Genomic DNA, 18,278 nt, shown 5'->3' with positions numbered 1-18,278 from the left:
GACAGACTGTTATGAAGCTTCTAGAAGAATTTCTCCATTCTTTCACCTCTAAGCTTATGCCATCCCTGAGCACATTTTCCTTAGTTTCTACGGGGGCGCTTCCTCCCTACCTATGTGCTAAAATGCTTCTCTAGCAGTCCCATCTCCTCTCCTCATTCTGGTACATTGTCAGACTCTGCATCTAATTCTATATTCCCCTGAGTATACAAAATGGAGAAGGTGACTGCAGACTGGCTGTTGATTATGACTTCCAATACTAATTGAGGAGACAACATAGGAAGCCAGTAGGATCAGGTTCAAAGAAATGAAACAAAGCAGTACTTCATCCAGTGAATAGTGCCTATGTGATGTTCCTGAGCCCAGCATGTTGTGGAAACAAAAATGGTACAGATGTTCAAGCAGGGTTTGGGTAGTTACTTGGAAGAGAGATCTAATGACAGTCACTAACTGGATACATATTTGGAAAAGAGATCTAATGAGGATTCCTGAAGAGACTAATTGCACCATGCTCAGAGTACTCTTGAGCTGAAAAAAGCTAGACACTGGAAAAATTGGATGACTTCAATACATGTTTTTGTTCCTAAATTTCCCTGTGTGTCCTCTTAAGGCTGTTTCTGAAAGCAGCACACTGGCCAAGATTTATCCTTAATCTGAAGCACTATGGACATTCTTACACCTTGCAGTCTACTGGTGTTAATCACAGCCTCTCCACACATCCTCTGTCTACTGTAAGAGACAGTGATATTTCAGCCACTCTGCTGCACAGTCTGGGAAGCTATTTCTAAATATGAGTTCCCTTTGCACTGGATTTTTTAATCATATTATAAAGCATGAGTGATGAGTGGGTGGAAAACAGAGTAAAACACTGTTTCTTTAAAGAAGTCTTACATAAGTGTAGTTTAATCATTAAAAAATCACCTCATTCCCTTGATCATCAATTACTGAGATGTAGTTTGGCTGCTTTTCATTTGGGTATGAAAGAAGCACATCATAATGAACAAGCTCTGCTGAATCTAGTCCAAATTCTTTCCATTGGCCTTGAATTTGTTTGGCAAGAAGAAGATTCTGTTCAGTTCCTGCGAGGTGAGGCAACTTGGTAAATGAGCTAGAATAAAACAGAAAATCACTAGCACGCAGCAAATGCAGAGAGGCACAATAGTGAACTCAGATCAGTGTGTATAAAGCTCATCTTCAAGCTACATGCATAGGAAGTAAGGTCCTAAAGTCTGAGCAGTATAACATCATTGTTTATCAGTGTCTGCATCAGCATAAGCACAAAATGTAGCCAGAGCAGAGGATTTTTCCTAAGACCTTCATGGTAGTCAGCTGAACCATTCTCTTCGAATAACAGGAATTCTACATATCTACACACAAGCAATGAAAATCACAGACATTCAACAAAATAATATGAACAGTATGCAAGGAGCAGAAATAGATACAGAAAAGCTACACACTCAGAAAGGACCCCTTCCAGATAATTGTGGTATCTGTTGATGGGTTTGTACATTGTTGCCATGACATATACCAATGTGTTTTATTTGAAAATCTTTATGTCAAATCATCTGCACATATTTATTTATTATTTTTTTCTTAATTAAAATCTTGAATAATAAAAGTCTTCTTAATAGCATTTACATCCAGATCAGATATAACACTTAATGGTGATAAAAGTCAGAAATAATATCCAGCCCCTCTGGGCAACCCTTCACAAATCTGTCTAGAGTTTGTTTGCCCCACTGAACAAATGACTTATGGTGAATGCTGATCAGTCAACCAGGTAAGAGGCACCAGCTTTGAATTCCCAACAGGCTACTTGTTAATGTCTGCCTCAGGGATGTCAGATACTCTTAATTATCATAAATTGGTAGTGCCAAAGACCATGATCAGTACCTCTTCAACCTGCCCGTTCCGACTATTTTCAACCCATGCATCAATATGTGCTTCAGCGTGAGCTCCCTCTGCTTTCAAATGAGAATATTGTGGAAGACAGTGTTCAAAACCTTGTTAAAGTCAAGGATGTAACAGCTGAGGTAACATCTCCACTGATACACACAGCCAGTCATTTCCTCAGAGAAGACAATCACCCTAGTAAGGGTGATCATATAAAAACATAGGGGAAAAAAAATTCCAGAAGGATGTTTGGTCACCCTTCCAGGGAGTGAAGTGAAGCTGACCTGCCCACAGTGCCCCCTAGGTTGTCCTTCTTGCCTTACTTAAAGATGGGCACAGCATCAGCCTTTTTCAGCCACCAGGGACCTCCTTTAATCACTGGAGCTTCTCATTGGCAGCAGTCTTGTGGTTATAACTTGCAGGTCTTTCATGTGAATCCAATCCCACCTGGCTCCCTGGATTTGAATGCATCTAGATTCTCTTTGTAGACCAGAGCCCTCTGCTCTCTGCTGCTATCTCTTCCTCTCTTTAAGCTGTGCAGGTATACATGAAGGTCTGGAAGCAAAATTTGCCCAAGTTTGTTACCTCTTTTCTTCTTGCACTTTAGTTCTCTAGGTATTTTCATTATCTTTTGATTCCTTAAGTACTCTAGTCTAAATACTACATACGCCATTAGGATAAATATACTCGACAACATATGATGCATTTTTTAAATTTTATACTTCCAGTTTCATCCTTTCCAGAGCTATGATTCAGTGCTAAAGTCTAGGTGTCTGCATTTTCTGAGACTTAGAGTTTGTTTTCCTCAATTGATAAAAGCAGATTGAGTAGTTTTAAAAACTAAGAATATGGATCAAAATTCTCAAGTCCCTATTTTTTATGTTTCTAACAAACTTTTTAGATAGTTTATTAAGATAATTTTTCTGCATTTTCTGCTTTTTATTGGAATTTGGGGGGAGGGGAAAACCCAAACAAACCACAAAAACAAACAGTATGAAGCATTTGGCCCATCATCAAAGTAAGCAGACAAACCAGCTACCCTGTGGCCAAGAAACTTTAACATAATTGCAGAGCTATTTCATGCTGTCATCAATCTCTGCATTGTCTAGACTCTGACTCAAACATAATCTTCAGGAACTCTCTGATCTACTGAGGGCAAGAAATCGACTTGAAAAGCTAACTGATGTTAGAAAATAAAGCTTTTTGATAAAATTTGTCAGTAGTCCTTCAATGTTTCTGATGCAACTTCTGGCTTACATGCTAAATACCAATAACCAAAGGTTAGTTGTTTGTTTACTTTTTGTCTGTAGTCCACAGTCATGATTTTTTTTCTTTTCGAGTGAAAAGCAAAAGAATGCTCCATGAAGCAATACTGCACAGAATACAAAGCACAACAAGGGTAGGGTAGATGGGCTCTGAGCAACCTGATCTAGTGTAAGATGTCCCTGCCAATGCAGTGGGGTTGGATCTAGATGATCTTTAAGGTCCCTTCCAACCCAAACCATTCTGTGATTCTATGGAAAACAAGAGGGTATTTCTATATCCCTAGCACTTTACATGTTTTGAAAGGACCACATGGATACACTAGAATGCAGAAAAGTATATTTAATAACAACTACATCATGCCAAACTTAACCAACCATACAGAAACATTGTGCATGGCTATAACAGAACCTCAAGCACCCAATTAACAGCACATAATCATAAAATCAGAATCACAGGAGTTGGAAGGGACCTCTGAAGATCATCAACTCACACACCCCTGCTGCAGCAGGAACATCTGGGGCAGGTCACACAGGAACATGTCCAGATGGATCTTGAAAGTCTCCAGAGGAGACTCTACAACCTCTCTGGGCAGCCTGTTCCAGTGGTCTGTCACCCTCACAGTAAATAAGATTTTCCTCATGTTGAGGTGGAACATCCTGTGTTGTAACTTGGTGCCATTTCCTATCACAGGGCACCACTGAAAGAAATTGCCCTATTATTGACATCCACCCTTCAGATATTTGTAGACATTAATAAGGTCCCCTCTTAGTCTTCTCAAGACTAAGCAGCCCCAGGTCTCTTAGCCTTTCCTCATAAGACAGATGTTCCAGTCCATTAATCATCCTTGTAGCCCTCCATTGGACTCTTTCCAGTATATCCCTGTCCCTCTTGAATTGGGGAGCCCAGAACTGAACACAATACTTCAGGTGTGGTCTTACTAAGGTAGAGTAGAGGGGGAGGAGAACCTCCCTTGACTTGCTGGCCACACTGTTCTTAACACATCCCAGAATACTATTGGCTGTCTTGGCCACAAGGGCACATTGCTGTCCCATGGATAAATTGTTGTCCACCAGGACCACAAGGTCCTTCTCCATGGGGCTGCTTTATAGCAGTTCAACCCCTAATCTGTATTGGTGCCTGGTGTTTATTTCCACAGAGGTAACAAACTTTGGCAAATATTGCTTCCTGACCTTGGTGTCTTTTGAATTTATGGAAAACCATAATGAAAAAAAGCATAATAAGTGGTGCCAGTAACGCAGCTTGAGGGAAATACACTTAAAAATACAACACTCCAAAAAGGCAACTTCAAAAATAGAGGTGGGGGAACTGGAGGATTGTGAGTCTCTCCCTTCTTCTTCCCCCAGACATGCTGTACAAATCAAATACTTCCAAAGCATCTTAACTGCTCTGCTTTCAGAGGCTGTTCCTGATGTTGCCACTTTCTGGCTTTTGTGGCTCATAAAATTATTCAAAAACCAACACATAGAGGGCTTACCGAAGGAATTCTTTGATGTTTTCTGCTTTCATTTCAGCCACAAGTTTCTGTCTCACATTTTGATCGACATCTGAAGAGTTGGGGTTTTTTTCAGTTGGTTTTGTAAACCATCCTGGAATACATTTGAAAAGCTTCCTGCTTAGCAAGAACCCTAGTCCTCATGTATTTAAGCCCATGTGCAACTTAAAATACTGAACAGTCTCATTAAAACCACAAGGATAAACAGGGCTTAGAGCACCCTCTGCCAGTGTTTGCTGGCTCAAAAATGGAAGTGAAACGGAAAAGTAAAATATATTTCATTGACTGAATTGCCAAAAAAGGACATAATTAAAAGAGTACATCCTAAGTCTCTGGGAAATACAGTCCCCCTTTTTAAGGCAGATTCAACTCTCATTAATTTTAAACTATAGTTTAAATTCTCAGTTAAACATTTGCAGTAGGAGGATTGAACTACTGATACTCATTCTGAAATTCCCTTATTGAATTGATACATATATTTAAAAATATGTGCATAAGCATCTTTAAAGTGAAGGTCTCGGACTCATCAGCCACCCTGTCAGCACTATAACAGTAACAGATTTGGGGAAAGGTGGAGTTAGTCTATTTAATGATTAAATTAATAAAGTTAACTGTGACCCTGGCCTGCTTTAAGAAGTTAAATATTTTTCAGTTTCCATAAATCTGAGAGAGTATAACAACTGCATGAATTTGCCTTTAAAAACCACCCAAATCATTTTACTATTACAGCTAGAAAATCCCAAACTGAGAAAATTGTATAGCAAAGCTAAGTAGATGTGCTGCCACATACACAATACACATGATCCATTAGACCTAAATGTAATTTTTGTAACACGCTGAACAGAACAATGACCAAAGGTCCATCTTGCCCAGTATCGTGTTTTGGAGCGTGGCCAGAGGATGATGTTCAGGGAACTGTATAAGAACAGCAGAAACACAAGAGATTTGCAGCTCAGGGATCTCCTAAATCAAACTAATGGGTTTTTTTTCTGTTAAATAGCCCTCATGGATTTTTCTTTCATGCTTTAGCATGCATGTGCTACAACATAAAGTATGTGCTACAATAAAAGCTTAAAAAGGACAGATGCAAACATGCAATTCTAAACTTAAATTGAAATGCTGCAAGTGACTGCAGAAAAGAATGTGATGTTCCAGTGCAGTTCATTCCACGTGATGGAAAATTCAGCAACTTCACTCTTGGGTGTCAGTCAAAACTCCTCCTCCTTTGCATTCTGCCCTTAATTTTTAAAATACCAACCAAATAGGAGCATTTAAAGAGATCTTCAGTAAAAATTAGGAAATACAAATACAAAGTAATCTTGGAGGTTTTGTGATCAAATTGTTCTATTAATCTCTCCTATTTGAATGTCTGACTGCCTGTTATGGGAAGCTGTCAATTCACCAGGGCTTGTCTGGGGCTGAAGCATGCAGCTGGAATACTCCTCACTCTCTAAACATCTAAACTGCCAGAAGCAGCAACCCCTTGGTAAAACAGAAGGACAAATATTTTATCACATCCCTAAAAAGCAGTAAAAGTTCCCTGATGGGAATTAACCACGACAGGAGTCACACCTAAGTATCTGTAGAAGGCAAAGGCTGTGGGCTGAGCCCCGATGTCTCTGTACTCACCTGCCAGAAAGCCCAGCAAGAAACAGCCCAGCAGCCCGGGGCAGCCCAGCCATGTGCAGAGGGTGCCCTTGCTCCTGGCCATACCGGCAGCGGGGCCAGCAGCGAGGAGCGCAGCCAAGCAGCCGCCTTCCACCTCCTCTCTCTCCTCCTCCTCCCGCCCTCAGCCCCTGGGGCTGCCCCAGCTTCTGCGATTCTCAGCTCTCGCCCTTCCTAACCAGCCTTAATCCCTGGATGATGATGATGATACGATTTTCTGAGTGCAATGAAACACCTCCACTTCTTAGTCTGGCTCCACAAAACAGTTTGTGTGTGGCTGGACGTGTATCTCTGTAACAAATATGCACCATTTTAAAGGCTAATTTCTGTTAATTATCAGAACTTTCTGGTTATGAAAATTCCTGTTTTAGGCTTAATCCCAATCAGTATTTGTTTTAGTGAAAACGGCCAAGAGATGAAATGGAGGCAGGGAAATACTTTTTTTTTTCTTTATCAAGTAGGCACTGAATTGCTCCTCTCTGTAATCTGTGGTTACATTAATCCTTGGCAAGTGATGAATACTTAGAGCAACTCAGGATACAAGTTAGATTAGCCAATGGGAACACATCCAGACATCATCCAGTTGCAACTGGAAAGAGTTGGAGAATTGTTTCCTATATTGTCTGACTTTTTACATTTTGGATTACAAGGTTCTTAGAATCAAGTGTTCCTAGTCCAATTCAGCCAAATCAATCCATATCTCATGGGAAAGAGCACAACTTCAGACCAGGAAATAGTCAAGATATTTTAATAAAATCATAGAATCACCATATTTTGTACAAACTTACCCTGGCCCTGCACATCACTCCCTGCTGGTGAATTCAGTCACAGCTTTGTGGAAGCTAAAACTGATCTTTCTGGACCTGGGGACCTGCACATCTGAGACCAGTTATCTGGCTGAAAGGAGGAAAGGTTTTCTGGGAGCCCAGACATGCTTTATCTGAGTTCTTACCACTCACTCCCACAAGAGTCCAAAGTAAATACATCATGTGAAAGAAATGCCAGTGCTCCAAGTATAAAAATTTTCTTCAATAGGCTAGGTTGAGTTGGAAATATTCAGAAACACTTGAATAGACTGTTTAATGTCCTAATTATTTCACTAAGGCTTTTCAGAGATTAGAGAAGAATTACAGCATGTGGGTATTCTGCACCAGTCACAGCCCCTGTCTCAGGCATATGTCTGGATGTCTTAGTTCAAATGATAAGCACGTCCAGTTTTGAGATCTTTTTTTTCTGTGATTTTCCAACTGCTCATAAGCCAACACAAATTCTGAACAGCAAGGACTTTTCACACCAACATCTCACTTGACATATACAAACCAGATGGAATTCCACTGACAGAACTTAAAAAGAATGAGCATAATGATGTATTATCAGCATTTATATAGCACCACAGGTGTAGGACTGGCACATAATAGACAGTAAAGTGACAAAGACTTTTGGATATTACTATCTAAATTAGACCTCACATGATGGTAACATCAGTGGAGGAAGAAGGTAAGAATAGCAACAGTGAGAAAGTATGAAATGCATTTATTTCTATGCCTACACCTTTTGAAAGTGTTAAGAAAATCAGCAATGCTGAGGTTGAACAATAGCAGCAACCAAGTGGCTTCTACCAATTAAAATACAGTCCTAGTATTATTAGTTATTAGTTGAGGCATGTTCTTACATTCCATGGATAGGCCACTGGTGAAATATATTATGTTCTGTTTAAAAGCCAGTATCAAATATATGCCTTGAATCACATGCCCTCTACAACAGGCCAGGGGCAAGAAATAAGATGAAAAAGCTCATGGATTGAGATAAAGATAGGGACATCATTTGCTCATTAGCATCATGGGCCAAACAGACTCAACTTAGGAAAAAATAATCTAATTTATTGCAAATTAATATAGACATGGGTAGTGAGAAACAAAGACAAAAACATCTTCTCCCACACTGCACCCAGTTTTTCCAGCTTAACTTTACTTCTCCACTCCCCAGTCCTCTATCTCATAGAGCTGCTATATATGACATAGGATCTATGGGAGGCCTTCTAGGATCAGGCCAGATACCCTAGGATATCTAAAGTGCACTAGACATCTAACTTTAAGCACTTGAATTTTTCTGCACAGAGTGCTCAGTTCCCAACAGAAAAATGCCCAGTACCATTTGGGAACTCGTGGAGTTTCCAACACCTCTTCAGAGAGCAGACAAGAACAGGGCAGCATGTTCTGGTGTAGTGGCTACAGATCAGATGAGACTTCCCACAACCCTAAAGTGATACTGCAGAGCCCACTTTCAGACAACTGAATCCTTCTCTGTGCAGCCAGCTGTGAAGTAACTGTCCATAAATGGAGTCAGTGGAGTTCCAGGCACTATAACTGAAATTAAAATACATATCTAGTGCAATTTCAGATTCCTTTGTGTATCCCACCTGGGTATGAATTTCTCCCAGGTCCAGTATTCTGCCAATTTAATGTATATTCATGGGATATTAGGCTTTCAGACAGCCAAAATTACACTAGGTCAGTATGTTAAACACCTGAATTGCTCCCCAGTGTTTAGACACCACATTTATGTGTTTGCACCTTCATGCTGGGCTCCACCTCCCCCTACCCCAGCTGTGACAGCAACAAGAAGGTCAAGGGGAGGTGGGATGGGCTGGGTGTGATGAAGGGCTGTGATGTGACTGCAGCCATGGGCAAGTGGTTAACCCCCCACACACAGAAACAACAGCAGCTTTAGCTTTGTTGGCCGTTTTCCTCATAGGCCTGAGTTATCATCTGTCCTTCTGCATTTGAGTAAATCTGAAGAGCAACAGCCCTTTTTCCCTGGGCAGTGAGGGCTTCCATCAGGCCCTGGCTCTGTCACAGCAGGGAGAACGTGGACAGGGGCTGTGTCACAGGGGCGTCAGTGCCATGGCCAGCCCAGGGAGAGCATAAAAAGGGCTGTGTGTTGAGCCTGTAAGGGTGGAGGTGAGCCCAGGGATGAGCAAAGGACAGGGGAGAGGGCAGGGGAGAGAGCAGGGGAGAGGGCAGGAAAAGGGAAAGCTGGGCCACAGGCAGAGAGGCAAGAAACCTCATTTGGTGCTTTTCTGCAATTATGTTTATTATTATTTTAATCAATGGGATTGGTAATTACATAATTCAATGCCACTAAGGTACACAATTAGAAGACTTTCTAGATGGGACTCTGAACCTTAAACTCATTGGTCTTCCTGCTCTGACCAGGTGAAACTGCAATACAGGAGGCAAAAGCAGCTTGCAGAGTGTTCTCAGGAGAGTGAGAATCTGTACAATAAAAGTGGCTAAGCAGGGATTAAAATGAGCAGGCAGAAATTCCACTGTCTTGCAGACCTATTCTTAACTATGTGCTTTCGGATTTTATCTTACCCTGGTGACAATTACTACCATTTTTTAATGTTTGGAGGTGGTAATTTTGAGTGGGTTGAAAAGAGCAGAGATCTTGCATGTCCTGGACTGATCCAAACATTGATGCAGACGTTTGAGCAGTTTCTTTTTGTTTCTTCTTCTTTGCTTCTCAACAGAGATAAGGAATGTCTTCTGTCTCTGCAACTAATTCCATAAAAGGAATTAAAAGGATAAAAGGAGCACAAGATTAAAAGACTCCCTGATTAAATAATGGACTTATAATAATTGTTGGACACTTGTTTAGATTTAATTGACCAATGAATAGGTAAAGTGCTTATGTAATCTTTACGTGAACACTGCATGAGCAAGAAACTGATTGGTTAGATAGTGTGCGAGACAGTAGAAAAACAAACCTTAGGGTATAAATTAAGTGATGTACTAACAATAGGTGAATGACCATTGCTGCTATTAATAATGATAATGCTGCTATTACTACTGCTGCTGTAGTTGTTGCTTGGCTTGCTAGATTCACTTACACATTTATGTTGGAGGATTTTCACCTGGTGTTCAAGAGGGAATGTTCGTCTGTACCAACTTTCACCTGCAATAAACTTCTCCTGATTGAACCAGAAGTAAGGTCTGTGCCTAATTCGCTACATGGAAACATTCAAGGTCAGGTTGGATGGGGCTTTAAGCAACCTAATCTAGTTGAAGATGTCCCTGCTCACTGCCAGGGAGATGGACTAGATGACTTTTGGATGCCCCTTCCACCCCAAACTATTCTATTCTATGAATCAGCTTGGTCTGCTGTGGAGGCCAATGTAAGGAATGAGATTACTACACAGTAATTTTTACTGTCCCTCTTGGATCATATCAATTTTACACATAGATATTTAAAATTGCTTGCTGATACATTGCACAAGTTTCCCTGAGCTATCTCATCTATGCAGTTCCTGAGAGGATGAGAAAAACAGCATGTAAAGGCTAAATAAATACCAGTCATCCAGGCAAAACAGAAGTTTTGTCTCCCTTTTTGGAAGGATGAGCAGGGTGCAGCCATCCAAATGCTTCTTAAAAAATGTGGGGAGACAGCAGAGAGCAGCTGGAGCTAAGCATTCCAAATGAAGGGAGGGGGAATAAAACTACCTCCTCCTATACCAGCTTCCCTTTTCCTCAGTGCTTGGACTGAGGTGAAGGGGTCTTTTTAGCGTCGTTTAGCTGCTCCTTTCTTGTCTCCTTCTTTTTGTTTCTGTACCTCCTCTGCTTTCTCCCCTTTGCTGGTACTACCAATGCCAAGATATACAGCATAAGGAATGCAGTATCTCATAGTTTCCCGAGTCTTGGGTCATGGCCTAAACACATAACTCAATCACAAAGCCAAAGTTGTAGTATCATGTCTTACAAATGCTCCTCAGAATAACTGGAGGCAGAGAAAAATGAGCCTGACAGGGTGACATCTGAAGAACTGCATGCCTGGAATGCAGTGTCACATCTGTGAGGAGGTGGAAGAAGCTGCTCCAAGCTAAACTCTAACTCTTAGCTGTTACTTAGCATCTCACTTAGCAGCCAAGGTCAGAGCTCACAGCTGTTAAGACAATCAGTATCCTACAAGAGTCATCCTCTTTGAGTCACTTCCTGACCAAATAAAACCCACATCTCTTAGCCACCCTATTCTTTTACATGTTTTTTTTTTCCCCTTTTTTCCTGCTAGAACTAAGGTATTATCAGTATGAGAGACTGCTGGGATGGGTTCTCTGATAATAGTTGGATATTTTATTCAGTGCTGAAAATAGCAACCTTAGCCTAAGTTTAATCAAAGTTATGACTCGAGGCTGATGGGAGAGATAAAACCAGTCCTAAGCAGTCACAAAAATGATGCAATAAAAGCAACGTGAAACGATTACTGTTGCAACTGTTCCCCACAACTATTAAGAAAAGAGATTTCTTTTCTCAGACCAGGTGACAAAACTGAGAAAAGGTCCAAAACACATAGAAACCCTTGAACACACAGTACTTCTTCAAATTAATGTCATTTTTAAAACTACCAAGAAAACTACCAGTTACTGCATAGGCCTCATATTGAGCTCAGGAGTGGTGAGAATTGCACATGTTGAGACTGAAAACAAGAGTGAGGTTCAGCTGAAGCAGCAGAACTTGCAGATATCTACATATATTAAAAAAAAAATAAAATCCTTTGTAAACTAGAAAAGCTCAAAAGATGGCAAAGATCCCATGTCAAATGCAAAACTAGCATGCATTTGTTTGTTGAATGCATAATTACACTATGAAGCCAATTAGCAAACCCAGCAGCAGTACATAATGAACAGAACAAATGCCAGGGCTTGTAAATTCTCACTTGTAGCTGCTCAGCAACTGGGCCCCAAAGGTTGGTATGTGCAGCAAGAGTGATATGCTACTGTTGTCCTGCTTGACCTGTTGTTTGACTAAAGGTTGAACTTGTCGCTAGAGAGATCAAAGAGCCATGGTCTGTGGGAAAGGCAGATCTTGCAGGAAAAATGGCAACAGGGGAATGCTCAACTACAGCTTCAAATCAGTATTTACCTCTGACAGTTGCACAGTCCCCCACAACAATCTCATGGCCTCTGCAGTGTATCTGGCTACCAGATTAAAGAAGTAGTATATTTTCCTGCACTGAGTCAGACTCTGTTATCCTGGCCTTCAGGTGTCCATTATCAGAGTCCAGCTAAAATAAAGTTTACATTGCTGACAAGTTCAGCTTGCAAACTTTGACCCTCTCTTCTACAAGAGGAATGCACCCAGTGAAGCAGAGAGACTACAGGACTGTGCATGGAACACAAACCAGATCACATCTCCCAGCATGTACAAGAAGTTCCTCAAGAAGGCACAGCCAGCCTTCTCAGTGGTGCATGACAGGAGAATGAGAAACAACAGTCATACACTGAAACAAGAGGTTCTGTCTGGATATAAGGAAAACTTTTTCATCATAAGGGCAGAGAAGCAGACAAATATGTTGCACAGAGAGGCTATGTGGTCTCCATCCTTGGAGGCTGTCAAGACTAGACTTGATAAAACTCTGTGCAACCTGGTCTGACCTTGAAGTTCACCCTGCTTTGAGATTTTAGACTAGAGATCTCCTGAGTTCTCTTCTAACCCTGTGATTGTATGGCTGTGTGATATTCTTCCATTCATTACAGTCTCCTGCCCTGGGGAGCTGCTGTCCATCAAGGGTAAGAATACAATTTACTCTGACTCCAGCTGTGAGAGTTGGCTGCTCTGCTCCACCATGGCATTGTCTGCAGTCCAGCAGCACATTTCAAACTGTTCATACAAGAGATGAGCACAGGTCCCATGTCAAAGATGTTGATTACCAATGATCGCTCTGCCTCAGCCAAAACAACACTTGAAATAAGATTTGTGTTATCATTCCCTTGATGGCTGCAGACAAAATCCACTAGATCAGCCTAACTGATGATCTAATTAATCTGAGCCATTTTTTCAGAGGTGGATACTCTATTGGCAAAAAGGAGCAGTGGAGCAGCCAGCAGCAACAAAATAGAGACAGCAACATCTCCCATTGGCACAACTAGATTTGGAGGAAGAAATGTCTCCATGGTTTTACTTCAATCACTTCCATAAAAATGGAAAAATAACTGAGCAATAACTGTTAAGAGCAGCTCCCATTATCTGGAAAAATGGGATTATTTTATGAGAAAGATCAACAGCTAAGTAAAATAATGACTTAATTATAGTAGCTTGCCTAGAGGGTTTTAATGTGAAGAGCAGAAATATTTACAAAAAAATGAGGTCTTAAGGAAAAGAAAAAAATCTACCATGACACTGAAACCCATCAGATAATGGGACAGTCTCCTAACACATGATGGAGGCCTCAGCTAAAACTGGCAGATCAAATTACAAAAAATGTTTGCTGTGCAAGAGGCTAGGAATACTCTGGTGGCAGATTGGCAGATGAAGGGACTTGATTTTACTGACTCTTCTCTGTCTGATTGCTGTTGTCCCTCTGTAGTATTTTGAGCAGAATGTCATAAGAGTAAGCTGCACACCAAAATCAGAAATATAGACTTTACTAAGATGGTAATAATTTGGTATCCTTTCAAACAAAGGACATGATGAATTTTCTTTGCTTCTAATTCTCTTCAAATTAAAAATACCTTGACATGGACAAAGCATAACAGGGGTAGATTTTGGATGAAAGAATAAAAGTAGGTCTTCATCTCAAAAGACATGTTTTGTGAAATGATTATACATCTGACAAGATGTATTGCCTTGTTTTTACCCCAGTGACTAGAAGGTTTCTTGCTTAATTTTATTTGCAAACAGCTGCAAGACTAAGCATGTGAAGAGAAGAACGTCATGAATGAGTATTCTGGGCTGGCTGCCCAAATCTTGTTGTGATCATTATACATCCCTCACACAGTATGTGACAGTTTTTCCATCTTCATGCATGATTCTTTGTGTATAAGGAGACCTGAAAGGGCTACCTTGGAGTAGAATTATGCAAGTCCAAGGTAAACAATAAAAAGTCAACAACAACAAAGTCAGAAACTGAGAGAAATATGAGATGACTTTTGGTTTCCTAATGAGCTGCGAGTAGTGCTATAATAAGAAAGCCAGCAAAATTCAAAGCTCTAAAAATAAATCCAGCAGTTACCAACTCATAGAATATTAAACTGAGAGAAAACATGAAACCTTTTCACTCTCACTTCAGAAATTGTCTAAAACCTAGCTCAGCTCTCCAAATGGAGCACATTATCCTGTTAACATTGTTAGATGCATTCCATTTGGGTGCATAATTTGCAAAGAAAAAGATTATTTCAATTTTGTGTTCTTTTTAATAACCCTCCTAGTGTTTCTAAATGTTCCATTTTTAAGGCTTCTGCAAACTGTCATTCCTAGTCTTTGTTGATGATGATGTTGTTGATACTTATGTGGCTTCTTTCAGTGTCTCTGCAGCTGCCTGCACAGTGAAGGCTGCAATGGAAATTTGCCTCTTCACTTCTTCCCAGGCTTCATGTTGATCAGCTTTGTTTTTAATGTCAAACATGGCATCATAGATCCCTGGGAATGATTCTCCTGCATACTTGTTGTGGCTGCTTGGAGCAAAGATAACATGTCTGTAGGGAAGTTGAGGGAAGACAATATCAATGCATTGGCAAAAGAAAACAACTTTCTGAATGAAACTGATCTGTTTCTATATAATCTGTTGAATACCTGACACTGAAGTTGTAAATAAATAAGATTATTGCAGCAATAATACCTATAATCTTTGTAGCAAGAAAATAATACAAGCTAAACTATTCTTTTTGAATTCCAAAGCTTTACAGCTAAGAAGATTTGAGATAAAATCTGTTGACTAAAGTATTTTCCTTTCCCTCATTTTAGATGAAATGGAAATGTTAAAAAAGCTGTCTTCTTTTCTTATGGATACACAATCTCAAACAGATAAAAGGCATGTTTTGAGGTCGGGAAGCTGGTGATTTAACAAGAGACTGTTCTCCACAGAAGCTATGAGGCTACAAAGACTGTAGATCTTAAGTTTTCCTTCTACAGTGACTTTCTAGTGAAACTTTTTATTGGAAAGGTTACTGTTCTGAATTATGCAGACTGCTAGAAGGACCAAAAAGCTAGATCTGATTTGACTCTTCTGCCTCTCAAACAAGATTTACTTCTAGAACTGGATGAGAGAACTACTGCATTCACTGCTGCTGAAGTACTGCCCTCAACACTGTTTTTTCTACCATGACTGTTCTGCTATAAACGATCAAATTGTAGATACTTCAATTACATCCTTTTTCACTTTCAAATAGTAAAAACTTCCTTTACCACAGAAATTACTTAAACTCATTCCAGGGCAAAACTTTTTTATTTGTTTAGATGCCCACTGAAATCAATGGAGATGAGTTCACTGACCTGAACAGGTTTCCAACAAGACTCCCTCATTCTATATACTGTATCTCACTGGAGTTTTTCATAACATTGTTTTCCCTTTTCAATCTTATTTGTCCTGCATAATCTATTTCTACTATGTTGAATTAAATAATTACAATTTAATTTAGAGACCTGGAAATCTTAAAGGAATCCTTATAGTGTAGTCCATGCAGAAAGTGAAAAATAAGCCTTTCTTACCTATAGAATGGCCTGCCAGGCAATCCAAGAGGATCGATGAAAGCCCTTTCTAGATACATGAGCTGATCATTTACTGATCTGACAGCAAGTAGGCTAAAAAGAAATCAGAGGAACATGTTAGCTCTTAGTGTGGGCCCTCTCTCATCCCATCCCTGAATGCACACATCTCTGGATTTAGGAAGGACATTAGATCCAGGATGTTGAACTTACAGTGTAGCCCACAGAAGACAGCCTACGTCAGCTGACCTGCACAACAGAATGATGCTGATCTCTACTGTGAGACAGTCTCATTCATAACCTGAAAGTCTCTTAAAAATACTTTTACAGGCCAAAGAATAGTATCAAAGAAGACAGAGCCTTTCAGGTATTTAATCTCATGTTGCATGTTATTCCTGAATCTCCTTTTCATTAGGATGCTTAGGCAGATCATTCTCTTCTTTCATAAGGCAGTTTTCTAAAGACCCTGTTTCCATCAAGCCAGCCAGCTGCAAATTGCTTCAATAAAATCACATTTTTATGTAAAACAACAACATCTGAGAAACATGAACCTTGTGATGTTAGAATCATGTTTTGAATCATCCCAGAATTGTGTTTTTCTGACAGCAGATTGTAAATTCCCTAGAGCAGAGGCCATCTGTATCTGTGTGCTTTGAATAGCTCTGAGACTACTACTGATGCTTAACAAATAAAAGACCAGTGGAGAAGATTATACTGAATATATGTGGGTTTGGCAGTTTATATCCAAAGTAACTTATTGTAGAACTTCAAAGGCTTTCACAAATAAAAAAAAATATAGAATTTATATCACAGTAAGCCTGGAGTAACTCAACAAGATTAGTTCAAGTTTTCATTGTTGTAAATGGAAACCAAAACTAGTTGGTTGAATTAATGCTTAAATTTAGGTCATCCATCAACAAAACCATTTTGAAAATGTCACATACATGTCATATGTCATAATTTTCATATTTTATATAAGAAATTATTGTAACTCTTTTATCTTGAAAGTTGCTGCCATTAAAAATACGGCTTTTATTCCCACTTAGTGTACCATAAGGAAAAGCATATGGCTAAATGAGATTCTTCACAAGAAATGTAACATATACAAATGTTTGACCATTCTGAACATGGTCTACAAAGAATGAATTAAGCATTAAGTTAAGTACAAATCAGGCCTTTTGGCATAGGCTGTGCATAGAATTTTTTGAAAGCTCACCAAAAAGCTTGCCTACACTCACTCATGGTAGAGCCATCTCATTTTTTTTTTCATTAAATGGTACCAGTACCTTGAAAACTAGAATGCTGGCAAACAAAACCCACAAATCAACACTTGTTCTTTAATGATAATCCAGTTTACAAAGTCTCAGGATGTGTCTCTACTTAGAGAAACTTACACATCTGAACTGGATGTGCTCATGCTAACCAGACTTCTAGTCATATCCATGTATCATCCTGACACTGCTCCTCAACTAAAACCCATCAAGAACTGACACGAATTAACTTGGAAATTTTCAAAGCTAACATGGCCAGTTTCCCAGGCTCTGCAGTGTCTCTATATTCACTAATTCAACATTTCTGTATTTTGTTTTGTAGAGTAACCAGATCTGCAAATACAAGAGTCCACAAGGACCTATAATCAAACAAATTACTGTCAGTCATTTGTCAGCAAGGGTGTTCAGGGAACTAAATGCAAGTGAAGACTACGCCCTCTAAGCCCAGAAGACTAAATGGAGTATTTGACTGGAAGAAAAAAAGAGTTAAACTTACTTATTGATATCTATTTGTTGCAGTCTTTCATGAAAGCTAGCAGCAACTTCTGTAAAATTCTTCACAGCTGAAAAGAGAGCATCTGGAGGGAGCAGGAAGACTTTAACTTCACATTCTGAAGGAACCATTTACTAAAGCAAATTATTCAAATTAAAGCTTTTTTTTCACTGTGATCATTATCTGTCAACTCTTACTGAATGCAAATCAGATGACCTCATATTCCTGCATTAAAAGCTACATAACTCTGTGTGAAAACTTGCCTTGAAGACAATAGAAATCAGTATTTCTGTGAGTATTGCTTATTGTTGGCTACTTGAAGAATGTACAGAATTACCAAAAACTAAATCATGGATTGCCAGAACCAGATTGTTCAAGTAGGTCTGGGATTTTATAAATCCCAATGACCTATGTTTTACTGGTAAAAACATGCAAAGTATTGAGAAAGACTGAGAGCACGTGTGTGTGTGTGTGCGCGCATGCACATGTACCCAGTATTGGTCATTAGCAGCCAAGTCCTAAACTGAATAGTATATAATGTTGCTAATAAAATAAAGGCTTCTCAGGCAGGAAGCATCCTGTGAATTCCTGTAACGAAAGAAAATTTCACATGCCAAAACAAGATCCCTAGTGTGGCATAGGGATGAACAACTCCTGCCTGACCAAGCCCCGAGACAAACTTCTCAAGGTGCTTGCACTTG

At 39.7% G+C, this 18,278-nt stretch overlaps 2 protein-coding genes across 8 annotated transcripts in view; both read right to left on the bottom strand.

Annotated features, from left to right (window-relative positions):
* The window catches only part of LOC127385137 (N-acetylated-alpha-linked acidic dipeptidase 2-like), a 35,465-nt gene extending 29,034 nt beyond the window's left edge, over positions 1–6,431 (bottom strand). For 2 of the 4 annotated variants that reach the window (XM_051620563.1, XM_051620572.1), the window contains exons 1-3: positions 6,299–6,431; positions 4,652–4,763; positions 919–1,105 (exon numbers count right to left, since the gene is read on the bottom strand). In XM_051620563.1, coding sequence (XP_051476523.1) covers positions 919–1,105; positions 4,652–4,763; positions 6,299–6,380 — 381 coding nt within the window. In that variant the 5' untranslated portion in view covers positions 6,381–6,431. Of the gene's footprint in view, positions 1–918; positions 1,106–4,651; positions 4,764–6,298 lie in introns of those variants that run through there. The other 2 variants (XM_051620583.1, XM_051620592.1) reach the window with 2 other exon arrangements.
* A 3,544-nt stretch (positions 6,432–9,975) lies between these two features.
* Positions 9,976–18,278, bottom strand: part of LOC127385125 (glutamate carboxypeptidase 2-like) — a 33,428-nt gene continuing 25,125 nt past the window's right edge. For 3 of the 4 annotated variants that reach the window (XM_051620526.1, XM_051620549.1, XM_051620536.1), the window contains 3 exons: positions 17,581–17,662; positions 15,817–15,909; positions 9,976–14,804 (listed from right to left, as the gene is read on the bottom strand). In XM_051620526.1, the coding sequence (XP_051476486.1) occupies positions 14,615–14,804; positions 15,817–15,909; positions 17,581–17,662 (365 nt within the window). In that variant the 3' untranslated portion in view covers positions 9,976–14,614. Of the gene's footprint in view, positions 14,805–15,816; positions 15,910–17,580; positions 17,663–18,278 lie in introns of those variants that run through there. The other variant, XR_007889605.1, reaches the window with a different exon arrangement.

This window comes from Apus apus, chromosome 1 (genome assembly GCF_020740795.1).
Source record: "Apus apus isolate bApuApu2 chromosome 1, bApuApu2.pri.cur, whole genome shotgun sequence".
NCBI lineage: Eukaryota > Metazoa > Chordata > Aves > Apodiformes > Apodidae > Apus > Apus apus.
The sequence above is the reverse complement of the archived record's forward strand: the minus strand, read 5'-3'. Positions and strand labels throughout refer to the sequence as shown.